The sequence below is a fragment of the Camarhynchus parvulus genome, chromosome 5 (assembly GCF_901933205.1).
Source record: "Camarhynchus parvulus chromosome 5, STF_HiC, whole genome shotgun sequence".
Lineage (NCBI taxonomy): Eukaryota > Metazoa > Chordata > Aves > Passeriformes > Thraupidae > Camarhynchus > Camarhynchus parvulus.
Genome location: NC_044575.1, coordinates 38,903,876 through 38,926,288, shown reverse-complemented (window position 1 = coordinate 38,926,288; position 22,413 = coordinate 38,903,876). Strand labels below are relative to the sequence as shown.

At 45.5% G+C, this 22,413-nt stretch overlaps 1 protein-coding gene across 1 annotated transcript; it reads left to right on the top strand.

Moving 5' to 3' along the window:
* The first annotated feature begins 3,444 nt into the window (after positions 1–3,444).
* TMED10 (transmembrane p24 trafficking protein 10) lies at positions 3,445–19,286 on the top strand. The gene is made up of 5 exons (XM_030949653.1): positions 3,445–3,719; positions 7,694–7,814; positions 12,182–12,255; positions 16,493–16,619; positions 17,062–19,286. The coding sequence occupies exons 1-5, from the start codon at positions 3,492–3,494 to the stop codon at positions 17,181–17,183; spliced, it is 672 nt and encodes a 223-aa protein (XP_030805513.1). The 5' UTR covers positions 3,445–3,491; the 3' UTR covers positions 17,184–19,286.
* The last annotated feature ends 3,127 nt before the right edge of the window (positions 19,287–22,413 follow it).

Here is a 22,413-nt window from a genome sequence, read left to right as displayed (position 1 = left end):
AGGAGTAACTTTAGTCACTTGGTGAAATGGGAGCAGATACATATAAATATACTGTAACAGTAGTTCGTCTCCTCAAAGGATTCAACTCTGAATGATTCTGGATATCTAAAGTTGTTTTGTTCCATGCCTCTAACCCAAATGCTATATATTTTAGCTATATGGCCAGCACACAGTACATGTCATCTCTGGGACAGATTACAGGAGAGACAAAGCAGTGCAATGCTGTTCTATAGCTGTTTAGGCACTGATTTATTTTTAGTTGGTCGAATAGCATCTCTATCTGGATTGTGATCACAATGATGACTGTGAGAGTTATATCCCAGCAATGAGTTCAAATATAGCCCCTTAAAAGGAATGGCCTTGCACTTTCTAGAAGTGGTGGATGGATAATTTTGCGTGGTTAGTAAAAACACTGATTAGCATCGTAAAGCACTTGTAATTTTTATAGCATTTTCTCAGCAGCTTGTAGTGGATTGCCAGGTGCAAGGCAGAATGCTAAAGGATTAGAACATAAAAGTAAGTCTAGAATAGTTTTTAAGAGGAACATTGTTTCAACTTTTTATTGTCCAAAAGAAGAAAATGCAAAAATGCCACAGCAGCTGACGCAGAAGCAGTAAAAAAAAGGTTTAATTATGTAATTCATATGCATTCATACACATTGTTTCATGGAGAAAGCAAATTAGTGTTGCTTTCTGCCATTTACCATAGATAAAAGATATATTTTGGTGTGGCAGGAATTGACTACTGCTAACACTCTGTGAACTTTGTCAGTTGGGAAAAAATTAGAAATTTGGTGAGAAAAGGCATATTTTCTTCAATGGCCTTTGCTGTCTCAGACTATTTAGAAATCCAAAGGTTTCCATTGCTCTTTTGCTAAAACAGAACTGAAAGCTGAATAATTCATTGCTCTCCATAATTTTCAAGACAGTGACAAAACTGCATTAGGGACATTTGGAAAGATAAAATATATCTTTTATCGCACGAACAAAATGGTTTGAATTTTGTCAGTGTGTCATGATTGGCAGCTGATATTAATGTTTATTTTGGGGATACACCCATTTGTTGATGGGTTGGTGGTAGTGAGAAGGAATACCTGCCTCCAGCTGACTGCCGTGCTCCCACAGCGCTTAACACAGCAGATTAAGCTAAAATAGGTCACGGCTTCATCTGGAAAGTTGTGTAACAAGTTATCAATCTCTCCTTCACCTCTGTTCAGGGTTTTTGAATTACAGGAAGCATTTAATTTTGTTAGCCTCCACTATGTGGAAACATTAAGGCATGTCCCTGCAAGACTGTTATTTCCTAACCTGCAGCTGAAAGGATCTTCAAATGCTTTCCCTCTGCTCTAAGTTTCTTTGCGCACTCAAGGGAAATTTCCCCATTGCATGTTTAAGTGCTTTTAAAAAAAAGCTGAGGATTGTGAAGAGCAGCTCTGTACCATTTTATTTCATAACACACCGAAGCACTAAAGGATCTCTGAAGGGGTTTTATAATTAGATCTGAACTTGCATGTGTGGCAGTTTCTAGAATAATGCATCCACAGGAGGAGACTACAACAGAAAGCAGGGGATAAATCTGTTGGTCATAAATGTAACTCATCTAAAAATGTACTGTGACAAAATGGCCACAATAGGAAAGGGATTGCAGTCAGTCATATATTTGCTTTTTGATGGTTGAGTTCACACTTTGATTTTAGAAAATGAGGCTACTTTAACATGGATGAGCCACTTCCTCTGGAAAATAAGGCAATATTGAATGTTTTAAGCATGTTAGAAGGCTGGATACATATCACTGGTTTGAGGGATGTCCTGCATGAAGAAATTTGTCATGCTGTGCCAGCTTTATCAGGAATTTCATGGTACAACATTTCATATCTTCATATCCTAGCAATCTGTGTTTCTTAAAGTTTGTGAAATAGTTCTTTCTGCCTTAAGTGCTGCAATGGAAAGAATGTTTTAATTTGCAAATATACTTTGACATATTGCAGAAAGAGCCAAGTATTTATTTTATTATGGTTACATTTCCAAATAATTTAATTGTCCAAGTAAGGGAAGGTTTGTGAACTGATAAGAGAACTAAAAATGTATTGAAATGTCCGTCAAGTGACTGAAAATCCCACTTCAAACAATAAACTGGAGCTTAAAGTAAGGGCAAAGGTCTAATGCTAGGAGGTTTTTGTTGTTTAGGGGCCTTTTTAGTGAATTTTTTTTGTGAAAGTTTTTTTTTATTTCCCTCCAAGTAATGAGGTCACTCCACTACTGTGCATTTGGGCTTAGTGCCCGTTTCTGCAGGAGACCTTCACCATATTTTCTCAGTAAGTGTGAGCACAAGCATGCAAAAAGCGCTGAACTGTTCTTTAAAATGTTCTGCAGGTGAACATCCAAGCATGAAATTTGCCGCTTAAAGCCTCTTTAAAGTTTGTACCGAATCCTTGTTATTGCTTGTCATTAAAGACATGTTTTGACCAGAGAGAGAATACAGCTGGTGATGTTCAAAGAATAAAAGTGGAACAATGGTGTAATATTTTTTACTCAAGTGAACAGAAATAAAAAAGATATTTTGCTTTCTAGCAATATTACTATCCATTTATTTCTTCCTGTTTTTCCTTACATCTTAGCGCACCCAAATATTTGCAGCTGATTGCAGGAGCTGACTGCAACCGTGGTGATCATAACCACACACCTGTGCAATTTTCCTCCTCCCTGTTCGCAGGTTATGCCACAGAACAGTCACTGCTCCCACCTGTGCGTGTTCTTCCTGGCAGCTGCACTGCCGGGCCAGGAGGCTGGGAATGGAGATGGAGCGGTGCCAGGGGAAGCAGCAGCCCAAAGCTGGTCAGCGGCTACTTAATGCTGCCTTCCTAAAGAGTAAAATGTATCAAGAGGGAAAAAAAAGGAAAAGGTAGATCTGACTATAGGTTGGAAAAGGAGAGAAAAAAGTAATGCTCTGCCTTCAAAAATCAACATGATTTTATTTGCTGTTAAAAACACTTGGATACTCCTACTGAAGGGTATTTGCAAGGCTTTGATGCAAAGAAGAGAGACATCTGATAAAACCGAGTTTTCTTGTGTGAAGAAGTCAAGAGGGAAGTTACTCTTCAAAAAAATGAAAAAAACCCCATAAAATAACCAGCAAGCGTCTCCCCCAGGAAAGGATCTCAGCCGCCAGGCAGTCTCACGGAGATCCCCAGAATGCTCCGGTGCCTCAGAGCACGGCTCGGTTTTGCTCTAATTTTCCAATTCTTTAACGAGCGAAACCATTGTAACTCGCTCCCCTCCGTTATGACTGGATTAACTTCATTACTCATTTGTTTCATAACGACACAGCCCCCTGAGAGGCTCACACCGCGGCCCGCAACCCTCAGTCCTCACCCCACACCCCGCGCCCGTCAGGCGGCCCCGCCCCGGCCCCGCCCCGCGGTGACGCAACGGCGGCGGCGCGGTCACGTGCGGCGGAGGCAGGCCCGGCCCGCCGCACTCGGAGCCGCCGCCATGCCGCTGCCGCCGCTGCCCGGCCGCCCCCGCCTCGGGCGGGCCCCGCTCCTGCCGCTGCTCCTGCTGCTCCTGCTGGTGGGCCCGGCGCGTCCCATCTCCTTCCAGCTGCCGGGCAAGGCGCGGAAGTGCCTGCGGGAGGAGATCCACCGCGACACGCTGGTCACGGGCGAGTACGAGATCAGCGCCCCGCCGGGCTCCTCCAGCGGACCCTCCGCCAACCTCAAGGTGCGGCCCCGGCCGGCCGGCCGTGGGGGCGGGGGTGGCCGAGGCGGGCGGTGCGGCCCCGCCTCCCCTCGCCGGCCGTGCGGGGCGGGGATGGATGGATGGAAGGAAGGAAGGGGTGACGTGATCCACGCGTGACACCGGCCCACGCGTGAGCCGATAGCCGCCCGGCCCCGGCCTGCGCCGCACCGCGGGACTCGCGCTGTGCGAGGGGCCACCAGCCCGCCCAGGAACTCCGGGTGCTGGGCAGCGAGGGAGCAGGGCGGCGTTTTAGCTTCAGCCAAACAGGAGCTTTTTCTCCCCAAAGATGGGGTTGCAGCGGCCCGTCCCGCAGTCTGCCATTTAATCCGCACACGATGCCGATCATCCGGCGCCTGGCGAGATGGGCCGCTGCGATAAAGCAGTAGCCGGGCTGCTGGCACCGTGTGAGCAGGAAAGAGTTCTGGTGACGTGGCTTTCCGAGGGCTCCCGCCGTGCGTAGGGCCTGGCACAACGGGATCCTGGCACAGTGCAATGGGCGCTGAGAACATTTTGCTGTACCAGAATCTGGTACCCAAAATGGCTATTCTCATCTTGCTGTGTCGTGGCTTGCATATATTTGCTGCAGGGAAGAAAATGATCCTTCGGGAAGTACAGGATTGGCAGAATATTCATGACACATGTATGACACGCAGCTATAAAACTTCAACAGCTTCACTTTAATTCAACAACTTCACTTAAATTCTGCCCACAATCTGCCTTTCCTAGGCTTTGTTCAAAATTCCAACGTAGCTGAATAAGGTCTGTTGCTGCACAGTCAGTTCACTACAAGCCTTCTGCCCCCTTTTTTGTTTCTGTCTGCATTCCCAAAGGCTTCAATACTAAGCACGCAAACAGAGACACAATGGTCTCAGGAGTTTCTGGACTTGGTGTTCTTGAGTATTTCAGACCTCCTGAAATCAGGTTGCCTTTCCAGCATCTGCCTACCAATGCCTGAAGGCCCTGGCATTATTGACAGTTGCACTTGGTTATGGCTTGGGAAGGCTTCTTTTCGAGTCTTACTTTTAAAAAAAATCATATTGTTCTGTACTTGCTTCGTTAGAGGAAACTCATCTGTGTATAGGCAGAGCCAAGCAGCATTAAGGCTTTAAAATATGGATGTAGTATTTGCCTGGTAAGGCACATGTATTTGAGACAGCATGCCGTGTTCCCATCTGTCTCTTACTGCTTGGCAACCAAGCCTCCTGGTTCTCAGGTTGCCCACTCTTAGGTCAGTTGACCCCAAGGTCTCTTCCAAAACTCAATTTTATGACACAGGACTTGTCTAGGGAGGTGATGGTGAACCAGTGAGTCCCATGTTTGTGTCTTGGTTGGCTTTGCTGATGAAGCTGGTATCCAAGTGGTACTGCTTATAGAAGTTCTTTTTTGTTCAAACCATAAAATGAAATAGTTTTTAAAAGACACGTATAGTTTGAAAAGCTGCAAAGGAGAAAAAGTAATGAATGCAGTTCTTGCTTTCCTTCTTATTGGTCAGGTATGCTGTGTCCTCCCAATATGCTGGGCTTGTTCCAAGTGCTGAAACCTCTCTGATAGTGCCTGCTTTCTCTGTGGTCTGTGTGGGAAGGGTCAGTTCAGGGCATGATGTGTGCAGGTACTCTCTGTTCTGCACTGGATGGTCTGCTCTGGCCACTTGGATTGGGCCAGCGAACCGAGGAGGGAGGAGGGTGGTAGGTAACGGAGTCCCGGCTCAGTTGGGTTCCTGCCGGTGAGCCGCGATGTGTGTGTGCGATAGGCCAGCGCTAACAGAGGCCCCCTCTGTTCTGCAGGAACCCGCGGGCTCTGCCAGCTGCCTGCTGCGGGGGGCGTGGGGCGCCTGAGCGCTGCTTGGCAGCCACGTGCCTCTGCCCCATTGTGGAGCCCGACCCTATCGGGCTGTTTGTCAAGGGCAAACAATGCCCTGTCTGTAGGGGATTGCCTTACCGTAAATAACGTTGGAATAGCATGAAAAATTCCTTTCAGGTCGACTCCCCCACAAGCGTTCTGGCCGGGCTATTAGCAGCTTCTCCCGCCCTCGCACCCCCGGCTGAATGGGCAGTGTGTGTGGCTGATTTGGGTAATGCTATTCAGTTTTGATGAAATCGGATAGCAGAGCCTTTACTGTCCAGAATGCTGTTCACGAGCTGCAAAGGGCAAAAGTGGATCAAGCTGCATAAAGATTAGCTCTGGTGCCTACAAAGGCACAGGAAAATAGTGCTCAAAATAATAGGGGCATCTGAGAGCTACGTTGTTCTGACTACTTTTTGTGATGGAGAACCTGGTGCACAGAATGTATGGCGTCATGCTGCTGAGGCATCTTGGTTAGTTATGACCCTCCACTAAAACAGCACATGCCATGTCATGAAACGTACACAGTCCTTTACTGCAGATGGGCCTGCTCACTTGGGCCCAGAGCTTCCCAGTGCCTCCCCAGTGCCTGGTGGCTTCCAGACAGGAGGTATCTGGTGGCTTGTGGCGAGGTGATGGCAACACAGCTGCCTGCACCTGGCTGTGCAGGCGTGCTTTCATCTGCTTGCCGCTGGAAAACAGGTACAGCTCTGAGCTGCTGCATGAAGAACAGTGCTCCTCATTGTTCTCAGACACTTGACAGCATATAGTGCATGGGCAGCTACAAGAAATCCCTCAGCAGGCCGTTGTGGGATAATCTGTACATAGAGGAAGCTTATTCCTAAAGTCTTGCCTGCTATGGTTTATACCATAAAGTGTGAGAGTTCATATAATTGATTGTTTTTCCTGTCTAGTGCAGCAGCTCTCATCCATGAGTAAGTCCACACTTGTTTCAAATCCAGAGAGTGCCAGAGAGTTAATTAAGTGCTCTAATAAGAATAAAGAGTGTTTCTGTAGAATAGTTCTGGGTATATAGCCCTTTTGCATGGCATTTGTACAGGGAAAAAGGCTGGAATAAAAGAGAATGTCTGACTTACCTTTTCCATACCACAAATTATTTTGTGTACTTTGGTCTTATTATTAAAATTATTCCCAATCTTTTTACTTTCTTTATCTCTTAAGACTTTCAAAGACCCCTAGTAACTTTAGTTTCCATGCTGTTTCAGACATACCTGTTATAAATTAGCATTGAGGGAAAATGGAAGCATTCCAGTGGAATACACACTGTTCATTTTCATGCAGTGTTGTAACACCTTCGGTTTTTTCACCCCTCTCCCCAGTCAGTGTTTCAGCTGGATGGAGCCTTTAATTGAGCACAGTTATTCTCAAGTTTGCGTCATGAAATTCGTGTCCTTTCTTTTTATACTCTTTGTTGAAGCATTTTTGTAGATCTTCCACAGTTTTTGCCTATTCTTAGTAGTTTTATAGACTTAGCACAAAGCAGTCATTATTCTGTCTGTGTAGTCTGAATTGTCCTCTGAAGTGACCACTTTTATGGATCTTGGCACCCAAACCTTGTGTAATTCAGGGCCACACTCATGGTTCGTTTCTAGAGCACCTTCTGAGGAATGTGACTCTTGTCCCATAAGTCTTCTCCCTATCTCTGTTGCTATGGGAATTCATGAATTTTGCTTGCAAAATAAAGGCAATGAATGACAGTTTGGTTCAGCTACAATTCTTACATGTAGTATACATTTAGGATTCATAGGAGGAAGAGAAATTAGTGGGTTTCAGTTTGGGATTTTTTTGATTCTTTGGGCAATAGATTTTTGGTGGTTTTTTGTTGGTTTTCTTTTGGGGGAGGTGTTGTTTTTTGGTTGATTGGTGGTTTTTGGATCTAAGAGTCAATAATTACTTCTTAGTCACTCTTCATCAGCTCCTGGTGTGTGGATAAGGAGGGGAGGAATTGATGTAGTCACAAAGAAGGAGGGAAACTGTTGAAAGGAGAAAGAAGCAGATCCAGAGGGGAGGCTAGGATTACTCTTGCTGCACAGGCAGCATGAGCTCACAGCAGCAAAGTACTGTGTTTCTTACCTTCATTGTTCCTCTTACAGATAACTGACTCAGCTGGGCACATCCTGTATGCCAAGGAGGATGCCAGCAAGGGCAAGTTTGCCTTCACCACTGAAGACTATGATATGTTTGAAGCCTGCTTTGAGAGCAAGCTTCCTGTGGGTAAGTGAAATGAAAGGTGTGCTGGCTGTTTCTAGCTTCTGATCAAGTTTGTGTATTTATGTGGATTAGGAATATGAGTAAAGTGGTCCACAGAACACTTTTTGACTTTTAAAACTGATCTTGAGGAGGTTGTGGCCAGTCTCACTGCAGAACATCTGCTCTGTGTGTTGCATTTGAAGTAATCCTCTCTGGTTGTTGTGTAGAGCACTTGGGTTTCCTCTGAAAGGGGAATTGGGCAATTCTCCTGCAGAGGTCACCACAGTTGCAATGAGTGGCAGTACCAGTGAGCAAACCACACTTCTTTTGCCAGTTTCACACTTCTCCCCATCTTGCAGTTGAGCCAGGGCAGAGCTGAGTGCCACATGTCCGGGACCTCTCTTTCACCCCAGCAGGCCATTTCTTTCCCATTTGTTAGAATGTGATCTATGCACAATGTGTTCTTGGTAGCTGTCCTGCAATAGATTGACAGCTGTTTAATGAGGTTGGATTGTGTGTGTATAGGGAATGTGTCCTTGATTTGCACCCACAACTGCTCTTGAAGTGGTCAATAAAGGGAAGGGGAAACGGGCAGAGACGTCAGCTTTGCATTTGTGCTGCAGGGATGGTTGCCTAACGAGGGCTGAGGCTTGTTTCCTGTGAGTGTGACGCATGTATTGCCTGAGCTCAGCTTCAGGACAAACGTGCTGAAAGTGGCCAAAAGTCTCATCAGTGGTGCTGTGGGTGCATGCAAGTTTGTGGGTGCTCCACCTTTTCATGGTCACTGTCAGAGTTCTGCTCCTTGGGCCTGGTTTTTCTTAGGTCTTATCCTAAAAGATCCCAGAGTGTTTCACAGAGCTTTCACTAGCAGCATTCCTCAAATCAGCTGAAAGGCAGCGGCTGTTTTGCTATTTCTGCTCCATATATAAGATTTAAATAGTTTGCAAGTTGAAGAGAACTTTACAGAAAGAGAATATTCTTTGCTGGGATTGGGAGGGATCTGACTTGTTACACCTCTTCTATGGTCCTTTACAGATAAAATAGTGACTCCAAATGCTCAGGATTATGTTTTTATTTTACTCCAGAGGTAGGACTTCCAAATGTTCCCTAACACATTGAGACATGCAAGCACTAGTGACTCATCTGGGAGTCACTCATGCTATTTACTTTCCAACACCTGGGTATTTGAGAAGTCTCCAGACAGTCCTGCAGACCTTTTCATAGCTTCCATGTGATCACACACTGAAGTTGGAAAGGTTTCTTTCTTTAGTTGTGTCTAGACTCTTAGTTCGGTGCCTTTGAGTTGAGGTTTCTTGCCTAGACCAAGCCCCTTAAAACTGTTTTGATTGTAGCAAATGTTTGTTCCCTGACTCCCTTGTTGCAAGTTTGTTTTATAGCTTTCAATATGGTTGAGGAGTAAGTATTTCTAAATGCAGTTTCTACCTTGATGATCTGTGGGGCACTGAGCTGCCAAAATATAGGGCTCATCAACTGAGCAGCTGGATCCTCTTCTGGAGGCTTTCTTTTTGGACCCAGGTGCCCCAAATTCCACCTGGAGTATCTCCAGACCTCCCATGTCTGTGCTGGAAGTCAAGGAAATATTAAAGTAAGGGACATGACACTGTGAGGCTTGATCATCTGCAGGACTTGGTTAAGGTACTTGGAAAGAAGTGACCACGTCACAAGGAAGTACCTTGTTTCCTCTCTAAGGTCAGCATGGGAGTGGGGGAACTTACCAAGTCTGTTTAATTCCCATGTTTCTCTTTAAAGATTAGGGTCTTTTTCCCAGTCTCATCAAGTAAGTAATCAGGACTTAGGGCACCAGCCAAGGAGGATGTTTGTGGAGTATTGAAAGAGACAAACTGTTGGTAGAGGAAACCTAGAGCAGTTGGATCTTAAGGGTCCAAGCAACTGGGATTTCTCAATCCCTAACCACAGAAATGAGGAAGAGGAAGTGAGAAAGAGATCCTATATCGAGGGTTCACTTTATCAGAGTGGAGGAGTTCTTAGGGTGCTTCTTGGAGCTGTGGGTATTTGCATGATGGGCTTTTTACCCTTTTCCAGGCAGTATAGTCCTGTCTTCCTGACCAGTGCTCTGCTCCCAGGCACATTTACTCTCCCATGATATGCTGATCTCAGGTGAACAGCCTGGCCTCACTGCATTCTCCCTTTAGGGCTCTTCTGTGTGCTAATCTTTACCTGTATGCCCCTTCTGTAATCCTTCTCTTCCCAAACTTTAAGAGTGTTAGGACTCATTTTTTCTGGAATTCCTGTGGGAAAACTTTTTGATATTCAGTTCAACCATCCTACTTTTCCACTCACTTTGCAAATTAAGAGCTCCCCTAATTTCCCAGGATACAGTTCAGTGCTCATGTGAGATGACCACTTGAAGACCTGAGGAGTCTAGGTATCAGGAATGTAGGCATCAGTTTAGTTTGTGATCTCTGAATCTCGACTGTTTTTCTCTTCGCTGCTGATCCAGCTTGCTCTGGTGAGCCTTGGCTGCCAGAGAAGCAAGGGGTTTCTGAGGATTCGATGACTATGAAGGGAGCTGCCTTGAGCTTAGTAAACTTACAGGGGAGCAGCTTGAGTTTTTCCCTGCCAGTTCCTGACAATGTTAACCTCTTGCAAAATGTCTGCTCTCCGTCTCTTTGCACATGGCAGGTTTATGGTTCTGGTTTCTTACTTCTTGTCAGCTCTCCCTTCCAGTCTAGCAAATTAATTCTTCTAGCTCTGTTCTTCTGTTCACTGGTCTTGTCATCTTTCTCATCTCTTCCTGCAAACTTCAGCTCTCAAATCAAGTTGCTATAATTTGAGCACCATTAAAAAAATCCTCTCACTGAACTGTGTGCTGTGAAATTTTTTTTTCTACAGCTGCTGTTGTCTGTCCTACCTGCCTGTCTCCATGCGTGCCAGTAACGTGTGTGGCATAAGCAGTCAAAACTTGTGGTTGGGGAAAGGAGTACCGGGGGTTGTATACAGCCTGTCTGTTAAAGAGCAGTGCTGGGACTTCAGGGGTTTCTTACAGGAACCAGTCCTTTATAAGAAAACGACAAAATCCCATCCTAATCATAATTTATCTTTTGGACTCTTATATAGTGCATTCCCATGAAGAAACTTGGGAAGTGGTTTGTAGCTGATAATCCATTTTATCAGTGGATTATTCATTGTCCTGCTAGCAGTAGAAGGGGATTCTATGCTGGTGTTGAAGAGCTGTTCAGTGAGTGAGTAGAAAAAGAGAAATTGGGGATGTTGTATCAAAGATCTGGAATATCTTCCTAGCTCCAGCTGGAGTTACCTAGCATAACCTGTACATTGAATTGTTTGTGGATTGAGGGAATGCCCACCTGGCAGCTTCTGAGACAAAATGTGAGTATTGGACATGCCTCTGGATAGAGACTCTGAAATTCATAGCTTAAGTAAATTAAGACCTTGTGTTTTGCTGGCAGCCAGTTGAGGACAGCTGTATGTCCCAGCATGCTGGGATTTGGAAATGTGTTACATACAGACGTATTTTCTTGGTGGGTGGTAGAGAATGATACTCAGATAAGCTGATGTGCAGCATTTTTGAGAGTATCTGATATGACTATCTTATATAATTTTTTTCCCTCTTGTGGATGTTCTCAGATGTGACAGTTTGTAGCAGTTGAAAGAAGCTATAAGCCACAGGTTTCCCTAGCCTGGGGGTATCAGCCTTGAAAGATACCTGCTCTGCTGGTGACTGCATCCTCATGTGCTGTTTGTGTGGCTCCAGCTGGCAGCTCTCTGAGGCAGTGTTTTCCCAGCTTCAGAAGCCTCTTGCTCTCTCAGGGTTTGCATTAGCAGTGTGGTTTTTGGCTATCTGAGATGGTTGGTGAAGGGATTGCCTTGGCTTCTGCAGATACTCCAGCATGTAAGGATCAGTAGTCCTCATAGGCCAAGTTCCTCACTTGGAGCAGTTTATCAGTTGCTCCTTTGAATGCCATTTACAGCCATTTAAAGCCATTTACAGCCCCAGTAACCTTGACAAGTTGTTTGTTCACTTCCTGTGAACATGGGCCTCCCAGTTGAATATTTGTCCCTCCGGTGACTTGTCTTTCACTAGGCTGTCTCATCGCAGCTGGTGCTCATGTTCTAATCCTCTGCAGTTTTTACAGTGATTTGCATCTTGCAGACACTCAGTGCTTTTAGTTACAGCTTGTTCTCATTATATTTGGGAGGCTGTCCTTCAGCCAGGATTTATTGTGAAGTCTCTGTATTTTTAGGCTGGACTGTGCTGCCTCCGCAGTTAGCTGCAGACGTGGAGGGAGGGGAGGGGAGGGATTTGAGCTCTTCCTCACTGGTGGGAAGAGCTGGTGATTTCCTGGCAGGCTGAACATTTCACATAAGGAATCCTTTCATTATGCTTCCAGGAACAGGGAGGATGCCGGACCAGCTCGTGACTCTGGATATGAAGCATGGCGTTGAAGCAAAGAACTACGAGGAGGTATGTCCCCTGGCTGCCTGCACTGCAGGCTTCCCTTTCCCAGTACTCACGTGATGCTTTTGTAGATCTGGGCTCGTGATGGGAAGCTGTTTTCCCAGTGGTGATGAAAGCCTGTCTGCAAACTACAATTGCAGTGAAGCTTTGTGTGTTAGGGGAGAAAAAAAAAAAAAAAGGCAAACCTCAACTAGAATTGATTCTGTGCTCTGGGAACTGGAGCCTAATGTGTGAATTTCTTCACTAGGACAGCATGACCCAGCTTCTGGGCATAGGTATTTAGAGGCAACAAGACACTGAGAGGTGAAGTTTCCCCAGCCCCTGCAGCAGAGGTCATCTGAATTTAATATCAGACCCTCCCTTAAAGGTCAAGTTTCAATGTTTCTATTCTTACCTTCCTGCCTGTAAGATGTACTGGCTCAGCAGGCCTGAAATGGCTCTTGTGTGTTTCTAAGAACTGGCAGTGTATCAATGTAGAGGTGCTTGGCAGAGTAGTAGCTGCTCTGAAATGGGTATTTGGTTTGAAGGCATGACATTGGAAATAGGCATAAAAGCCTCAACATTTCCATCTTAGGAGGACATGGCTTGCTTAGGCCCAAGAGCTGGCTGTAGAGTAGCAGTTATTTTGTGGCTGAGACAGTCCTGACTGGTTTGGTTGCTGAATTTTTATGGCAGCTGTCATGCTTTCGGCTCACTAGAATTTGGGATCAATCATCCCCCAGTACAGGGCCTGTGCCTGAGAAAATGAGAATTATTGGTGGAGAAAGAGTCCCACAGATGATTGTTGTGTCCACTGTGCGTAAGGGCATGGGAGATGCCATAGAGAGGAGAGTGGGTAGCAGAGGAGGCTGTGCATGGTTCCAGATAGAAAATTAACAAAAATCTGAGGTGGTAATGCTGGTGTTTTCACCTTCCTTTCAAACTTTGGGCTGTCTGGTCTTGCGTGGTTTAAGTTGGCTGGGAGCACTTCCTGTGTGGACTGTAAGGAGATGCTTGGGGTCAGGGAAGAGCAGAGCAATCATAGCTTAAGTCAGTCTGGAGCACATCCTACATGGAGAGTAAAACTGTGCTGGGGGTCAGGGAAGAGTGGAGCGCTCGTAGGGCCAGCTGTTTGTCAGCCTGCTACTGAGGGATTGCAAGATGTTGAAATTTTATGGGGTGAATCCCTGAGAGCATACCTGGGAGGATTATATTTACTATATTTACAAAGTCCCTTTAAATACCACCCCACAGCATACTCCAGAGTTACTTTACTGTAGTGCTACCTAGAAGCACCGTTGCTGTGCAGAAAGGTTCCCTTATGCCTGTGTATCTACATACTCACTGGTTGTATTGATAAAACTGTCTGGGAATAAATGCATCTCTTCTGCTCACTGAGGGAAAAGGTCCATGGACAAATACAAGAAAAGAAGAATTTAGACTTGCAGTCCACTTGATACCAAAGGCAGATCTTGGCAGCCCTGGCAATCATCCTTGACTTGTGAGGAAGCTCTCAAAGTTGTAGACTGTATTGAGCCTTGTTGAACAGATATCTACAAAAGACTCAAACTGACTTATTATTTGTACAGCTGCTATAGATTTTTAACCACACTGCTTTGCAGTGTGGGTTTTTTTTTTTCACCATCTCTCTTCTCAGTTTGCTGTAGTAGTTGTGAGTTTTGACTTGACAGATTGCTGTAGGGTCTCAGAGGGCAGGAATGTTGCTTGGGTTTCTCTTGTGGAATTGCAGCCTTTTTGAGCCTTTTGCTTGTGATGTTCATGTGTTGTTGGGTACCAGTGACCTGTTTTACAGCCCTAGTCCTTCTTGTTGAATTGATGCAAGGAGAGTTGATTCGGGGAGTTTAATGAGGGTCACTGATACTGTCCAAGTCTGGCTTCATAAACTTCATAGATCCAGACACTCTTGGAGCAAAGCGGCTGGAATAGTGAGCCAGGTTGGAAAATCTAACTGTAATGTCATATCTTAATTATCTGGGTTTGGGAGGAATAACTTTATCCATTCAAGAAGTAGAAATGAAGATTTATAAAAGTGAAAATATTTCTGGTGGCACTAAGCATGCTTGATGATCTAGGTTTTTTTCCACATTGACTACTTATCAATTCTTGGCTATAGTGTATCTCTTTCTATGCTAGAAGAGCGTTAGGCTTTGACAAATCTTTTAAGTGACCACTGGGGAGCTCATTGGAGTTGTTCTCCTGGTGCTGGTTCTCCAGATGTTCTTTCTAGGATGATGATGTTCCACCATCACAGATGCTTGGTGGGCTTTTTTACAAAATCTCTTGGAGCAGCTGTGCATATTGGGTTCATTAGGGGTGAAAGGTTCCAGGACTGCCCAGGGAGGTTGTGGTGTTTAAGAAAAGACTGGACATGGTACTTAGTGTCGTGGCCTAGTTGTCATGGTGGTGTAAGGTCTTAGGTTGGACTTGATCTAAGATGTCTTTTCCACTCTAATTGATTCCGTGATTCAGGATGCACATCTTGGAATACATGCAGGACTAAAAGTAGCTATTAGATTGTAGCTACACGTGTTAAGAGCAGCTGAAGGGATGCAGATGGAGCAGATAAACCTTGTTTTTTCTCAGTGGAACCCTTGTAGCCTTATGTAAATGAGGAAATGAGCCCTTAAGGAAGATAATGGAGCTGGTCAGTGCAAGGCTAGCTTGTCAGTACAGCTGCCCAACACCTTGTGTGTGTTACAGACCTGCTGCTCTAGCAGTGTCAGCAGAGTCTGAGCTGTAGACATGCAAACTCTGGTGCTAGTTTTTCAGCAAAGGTCTCTGCTGGAAGATGTGTGGCCAGGCCACAGGGTTTTGTCATTACAACCTATTGGCTAGAAAGCAGGAGGGGGTTAACCTTCTCCTTCCTACCCCTCCTTTCAAACACTCCAAACTGACACTGCTGTGTTGGCAGAGCTATAATATACAGCTTGCCTCAGCATAAAAATCCTCAGATGATTGTTTGATGGCTTGCTGCTTGCCAGGATATGTGTGTCATGTGGAGACCCTTCAGTGGAAGGGCTGATTAGCTAGCACTGGCTTGGTCACGAGCATCTCTTCAGCTCTGGCTCTAATCCCCAGGCAGCTGCATCTGGAAGTGGCAGCTTGGGGATACCTTCGTGCTGGGTGCCCTCTTGCCTGCCTGTCAGCATGGATCACTGAGAGGTGGCCATCATGCAGCTTATATCTGAATAATCCTGTGAGGCTGAGACTGGTGGTGAGCTGCAGGTGCTTTGTGTGTTTTCTCCAACTCATTTTTCCTCTGCTGCATTACTTGGGGACACAGCATCTGGCCCATGGCAGGGGCCTGTCACTTCTTGGTAATGGTGACAAATTCTATTCAAGAACCACAGTTACCCAAACCCTGGAGAAGTGTCAGGAACTGCATTTAGCTTCCTTTGAATGTCCTTGTGTCAAACGTTTTATGTAACTTGTATGTCAGGTTATAGCCACAGCTCGGGCAGAGACACACGTCTACCCATTCAATTTGAACAGTTGCTGTTGTGTGCTGTGCTTTCTAATTGAATTTGCAACGTATTTTTGGTTTTGGATGCCAAGCGTGTGAGCCGTGGTGCCGCGGGCCGGGCGCAGTGCCCAGTAGCGATGTCCCGCCTGGCCCAGCGCTCCGGGGGAAGCGCGCTGTTCCCGACGGGAGCCGGGCCCCGCGGCGGCCCCGCAGCGCCACCCGGCGGCTCGGGGTCCCTGCCGGCAGCCTGAAGGTTCTGTCTGAGGGATAAAACCCCGAGCTCTTGTGGGATAATGAAGCCGCTGCTGCTGGGAACCGGGCTGCCTGGGCTCCCTGGGGCATTAGTGAAGGGAGTCTCGGTGCTAATGGCTTGTGTGCCTACGGAACTGTATCGAATACATATGTGAGTTAGTCACCTGTATCTCAGTCTGTTACTTACACTCACTGGAGGTTTTGTCGTGTGGCAAGAGCTTCTACCCACTCCTCAGAAGCCAACTGTGAATTAGCTAACATGAAGCCGAATAAGGAAGAAGTGTGCCTGCATGCATGCTATGCTCCTCCATTGTGTAGGAGGAGTAGTAGGAAAGTGTGTTTCAGAAAACAGGTGGGAGAAGTGATAGTGTTTTATGCAATGGTAGTTTCTGGCTCGTAGAGGTATTTCCCGAGGGGAAGGATGCCCCAGATCTGTAGCATGTGGGGAGGAGCAGTTCAAACTGGCAGTAAAAACCCATGCGGGAGCTTTTGGTTTTGGTTCAGTGATTTGACTCTCCTGTTTTCTAGATTGCTAAAGTGGAGAAGTTGAAACCCCTGGAAGTAGAATTGAGACGTTTGGAAGATCTTTCAGAGTCCATCGTTAACGACTTTGCCTATATGAAGAAACGAGAAGAGGAGATGAGGGACACAAATGGTGAGAGACTGTGTGCCCCTTCAGAGGGATGGAACTCTAAAAACCCTAATTTCTGTTAAATGTGTTATTAGGGCAGCATTTGGAGATCAAGCAATTATGGTGGTCTCTGCCTGTTCTGTTCCTAGTAAGGGAAACCTGAAGCAGTCACTGAGTCTTGTTGTTCTGTCTCTAGAAATCATTTCTTTCTGTCTCCATTCCTAATAGGAATTACTCTGTTCCATTCAATGTTGCACATTAACCACAGCTTCATCTTGGTCCCTCTTATTATCCTTCTTGTTGTTGCCTCTGCTTTTATTCTCAAGTGCTGCTGGTTCTCAGGTGCCCTTGCCTTCACGCTATCTTGCTTTTGCATGGGGGAGGAGAAGAAGTCCTGGGAATTTTGCCATCTTGGGTGCATCCTGTGATGCCAGACTCAGGTGCAATGGTTTGTTGTCTGTTTCAGAGTCGACAAACACACGGGTTCTGTACTTCAGCATCTTCTCCATGTGCTGTCTCATCGGCCTGGCCACCTGGCAGGTTTTCTACCTGCGTCGCTTCTTCAAGGCCAAGAAACTGATTGAGTAAAGGAGCAAATCTTCTTCCCCCTCCTCTCAGACCCAGCTGGACACCGCTGGGACCTAGCCATGGCCTCCTGGAGCCATCTCACGGAGGATACCCACTGACTGGAGCTTTTCTGGAGGAACTTGGACCTTAAAGGGGGAGGGGAGCCTGAACATCAGAGGCAATGGGGGACTTGTGAAATCCTGTTGGATGTTGAGGGTGGGGGAGGTCATGCTGGGTTTGGGTATTCCTGGGGCAGCGATTAAATAAAAAAAGATGTTTCCATGACAGCTGCAGCAAATTTTTTGCGCTGTCTATTCTCCTTCTATAATCATGGCTTGATGATGTCTCCCATCTGTCTGTGACTGCAGTGTTACTCAGAACCACCTGACCCTGCTGCGCTCTTTAGGTGGCATGCAGGTCACACTGGGGCAGAGCAGGGGAATTCCCTGTCCTCACCAGCTGGGATCTAAGCCTCGAGCAAATGGAGATGAGTGCAAAGCAATAGGATTCATCATTCCAGCAGGGCCTGAGAATAGAGGGTCTTCCAAGGTTTGGTCCCTGTCATGGACCTCTGTGTTTCTCCCTGTGGGAGCTGGTGTCTTTGTGCTGACAGGTCAGGACACTTGAGCATATGGTGATTCAGCCTGGAGGAAGGGGAGCCTTCTAAGGCAGGCCTGGAAGTGTGTTTGAGCTTGGAAAGAAGGCTGCTTTGCTCAAATAAGCTATCCAGCCTTGGTCCCACCCTTCCCCCACATGTATGTCTTGGATTTGCCTCTCTTGTTTTGAAATGGTGCAGCAGCTTTCCTGAAAATCTTGGTCAGGAACAGCCTTTTGTGCAGGAGGCATCGGTCAGATACAGTCACAGAGCAGATGGGAGCAGGTCATGCTAGGAAATGTGCTCTTACATTGAGCAGGAGACTTCTCATCTATCCAGGCAGCTGGCTGAATGTCTTTTCATGAGACCTCAGAGCAGGGTGAGCTGATGCCCACATGAGGCATGAGGGCCTGTACCCTGCATTGAGGTCTGAGGGTACAGTAGTTCTGTGCAGGGTAGCAGAGGAGTTGGAAGAATGTGGATGAACTGAAAAAAGGCAGTACAGGGTGGGACTAGGCTAATTCTACATCTGAGGGGGCAGTCTGTACTGTGCCCTCAACAGACCTGTTGTTTTCCTGTGCAGTACTGGATAGCAAGAGCCAGCAGTTTCTCACCATTTCTCAGCTGTCCATGTGGCACTATGTTAAAAAAGCCAGGCTGGGAAAAAGCAGGCAGGTTAACTTCCTGGACTTGTTGCAGTTTTTAGGCTGTGATTACAATTCTGTCATCGTCTCTGTGTTCTTTCAGAGCAAGTGGTTCAGCAGCACAGCATTCTGGTGTCCTGTGTCTGGATACTTCAGGGTAGGGATGGGGTTGTCATGGCCCTGGGCCCAGCCTAGCGGTTTCAAAAAAAGCATAGTTTTATAATTTCTCACCTGAGTCTGATCTATTACTAGGAAGGAAACAATTGTCCAGGGTGAGGCAGTGGAAAAGAGGATGTAAAGATGATCTCCTGTCATCTAAATACATTAGTTCTTTGCCATTCCCCAGTTCCTGGAGTTGTTAATTCCACTGCAAGTACTTTGATTGCTTTTAATTTGTTTGGTTTTTGATAAGGCCATATTAGGATCCTAAGTCCACTCCTCTGCCCTTGTATCCATTTTATCCTTGTATGTTCTTGAAAGCTGTTACAGTGCAGAACAGCAGCAGTGCCACAGGACTGAATTACAGAAGTCATTTGAAGGTAGTTTTAGGTCCTACAGTTTGAAGCCTGTAGATCTGTTAAGGTTTTTCTTTTGTTTTTATATAACTTGAAAAGACAGTACAAAAAAGGGTCTTTTCTGGTCTTGTCTGTTTTGATATCCTCTCCCCATCCTTATCTGAGTACAAAGTTATCTTAAAAATGATGGTGAGGCCTTAAGTTCCCCAGGTGACTGTTACACTCTCATTGTTCTGGTGTTATGTTTTGATCTTCACTGTACTGGAGTAGTTACTGGGGAGCAGGTGCGGGGGACTGGTGTGGATTTACCTGTAATGACTGGTTGGGAGACTTTTGTCAGCTTTCTCAAATAAAAATTTTTTTGGGAAAAACAACCCACCTCACCTTGTTGCTGTGAGTCTTGTCCTCTTTGTCCTCTGTTCCTACAGGCTGCTGTTCCTGAAAGTTGACCTGTTGCAGGAAGTAGCAAGTAAACAGTGTCCACAAGCCTTAAGCTTCTCTAGTAACAATTAATTCTAGACTTGGGAATGGTGCACAGGCTTTCCTGTGGAGTGGGATCAGCACAGCAAGCGAGGTGTCCTAATACATGTTACCATTTTTGCCTTTCTCCCTCCCCCCTTCCTAATTATATTGCTCTATGGGGAGGAATTTTGAGGCTGGTAGTGAAACAAGGGCTGGTGCTCTGGGGTACAAGATCCAGTTTTTCACCAGCAGCTCTCACGTAAAATTTTGTTCATTAAGACAAACAGAAGTACTTTCAGTTTTGTACTTTAGAGAAGATTGAAAACTATTGCAAAGATGAGTTGGGACTATGTGAGTGGCAGATACTGAAGAGGGTGGTTAGGTATTTGCTGAAATGCTTCAGATCTCCTCTGCTGACCCTGCAAGCCTTTTGCTATGCAGTAGCCAAGTGAAATATGCCACATAACAAGACTAGGGACATAAAAATGCTAGATAACTAGTTAGTACTATCAGGGAGGATTTCAGGAAGGGAAATTCCCAGATCCCTAGATAAGGATTAGCCTTTGCAAGTTCTTCCCCCAGATGAATATTTTGAGTATGTGAAATCATACAGCTGCTTGCATGCGGTAGGTTGGTAGTGGGTCTTGGTGGTTTTACAGCACTGGGGGTGCAGGGCTGGTGTCTTCGTTCCATTTCACTTCTGGGAAATAGCCTAAAGTTGAGCTGTTGCAGATGCTTGGGTCTGAGCCCATCTTTGTGTGTGACAGATGCATCAGTGGTAAATCTGTGATTGCCTGTAGCAAACTGCATCAGACGTTTGCAGCCTCTTCCACCCACTTGTCAATGTGACTAACGATTTAATTATCGCAGTACTTAACTCAGCACGTGAGCATTCCCAAGTAAGGTTTATCTTTGTGCGCTCTGCCAGCGTGGGCTGCACCCCGTACAGGGTGCCCACTGCAGCTGCTGTTTGCCTACATGTGGGAGGGGATGAGCATTTTACACACTTGCTCATTTTCTAGAAGCTGCTCAGGTATGTGAGAAGTAACCTAAGTGTACAACATCTGTGTTATCTTCTGACTGGCAGATGAGAGACATTTGACTCAAACTGGTTTGGCAACTGGTTGTCAAGATCATGAGGGGATTCCTGCCCATACATTTTGGTGGGTCCTGAGGCAGAGGTTTGGGAAAGTAGCTTGGCCTCTCTTTACCTCTGTCAATTCATGTTTTTGTCTCCCATATCTTTAGTTGTGTCTCTGTGCTGTACTTGTCTTTCAGATGCCTGAGATGGCCATGATTTTAGTGAACAAAGTCTTTGGGAAATGAACTCTTAAGTTGAAGATGTCTTTTTGGGAAAGAGAGACCACAAACCTGAAATGGATAAATCTTTCAGAGAAGAAAAAAAAAGATGGGGTCTGTTGAAGACTACAGGAGTCCAGTGTTGGCAGGTTTTTTCTGCTGCCCTTTATCCACCTGGAAAATTTGTCAAACTTGTGCTTGTTTTTTCTTCCCCCAAATCACTTCATGTGATGCTGTGGTAGCTCGGCAGACCAGAGCCAGGTAACCTTTCTCTGAGGAGGCTGGAAAGAGCAGAGGGTTTAGAAAAACTGTGAGTTGACTTTTCTTGGACCTTTCTGTTAACCTGAAACAATGGACCCCAAGCCTTTGCCACTGCACCAAAACATTTGTATTTGCTCAGTAATGTTTGTAGAAATCCTATTTTGCTTTGCACTAGAAGGATTGTCAGGAGCTAGAAATTCCTCTGTTCAGCTGCAGCTGAAGTGCCTTAAACTTTCTGCAAAACTGTAGTAACAGATTCCTGTTCTGTTCTTCTATTGCCAGAGGTCCATCACTTCAAACTCAATGCATAAGCATCTGTATTTCAGCTCGATGACATAGCCTGCCAGAGGACCTGTGATCTCTTGGTGTCCATCACAGTGATCTTTGCTGTGAGGATCATTGGTTTAGCTCATGTTTGGAGAAAGCTGCTAGCTCCTAAAGGACGAATTTGTCTAGCACTTCAAGAAAATGTACATGTTGAATAACTTGCTCTGGGGGCACATAACCCCACAAAAAGCAATGACAGGACCATGCTCACATTGCTTTCTCTCACTTCCATGGTTTCCTGTCATTTAAATTCCTTTCACAACTGGTATTCCTGAGGTAGCTTTCCCCTGAGCTTTTAAATCGATTGCATTATGTGATCTTTGCATAAACTGCGCCAAGATGTTCTGTTGGAACTGTAATGGTAAGAACTTGTTTTTCCTTGGTTATTTGGTGAATGCTGTTCCTACAGCTCCCAATAGATGAGGCAGGCAGAGGAGACAAGGTGCTTGTGTTTTCCTACTATGTCCCATGGCAGCTCTGGTCTGACCTGCTGCAGAGTTTTACCCTCTAGCATTTTCTCACCCATACCAGCTGCTTGGGCTTTTCTTTCCCCCAGTGTACTTTATTTGGATAATCTTCCTTCACACATAAAGTATTTGCCATACATATGCAGCAGGATTTTCATGGTGTTGTCTTCTTAACTATAATTAACTATGTAGATGCCTTGTCACTTCTTTCTCAACATGGGCTGATTTTCCTTGTAATATGTGAGCTGTTATTTCCTTAGTAATATAACCAATGTACTGCCTTGACTCTGAAAACCATGAATGAGATCTTTGAAGTAAGGCAGATGCTTGCTATGATTTGCTTTAAGTGACAGTTTTCCTACCCTTACCCAAATTCATCCTTCAATACCCATTTTGCAAGAGAGAAAATGACATTGCCCTTTGATGGGGCTTGATGGTCTGATTTCTGTAAATGCTTGAGTGAAAAATACATGTAAAGTCAGGTAGGCATTCTTCAGTCATATTCCAATGAACCTAAGTGCACAGTGACTGCTACTTACCTTAGGGGCATCTTGCTGTGAGAATTATTGCCTGCTTCTTAAAGGGCAGTAAAGGCAATGCTCTGGGGTGGCTAAACCTGATTGTAGTTACTGCTGTAAGCATTTTGTGGAAGAATTTGTAAGATACTATAGATAATAATGG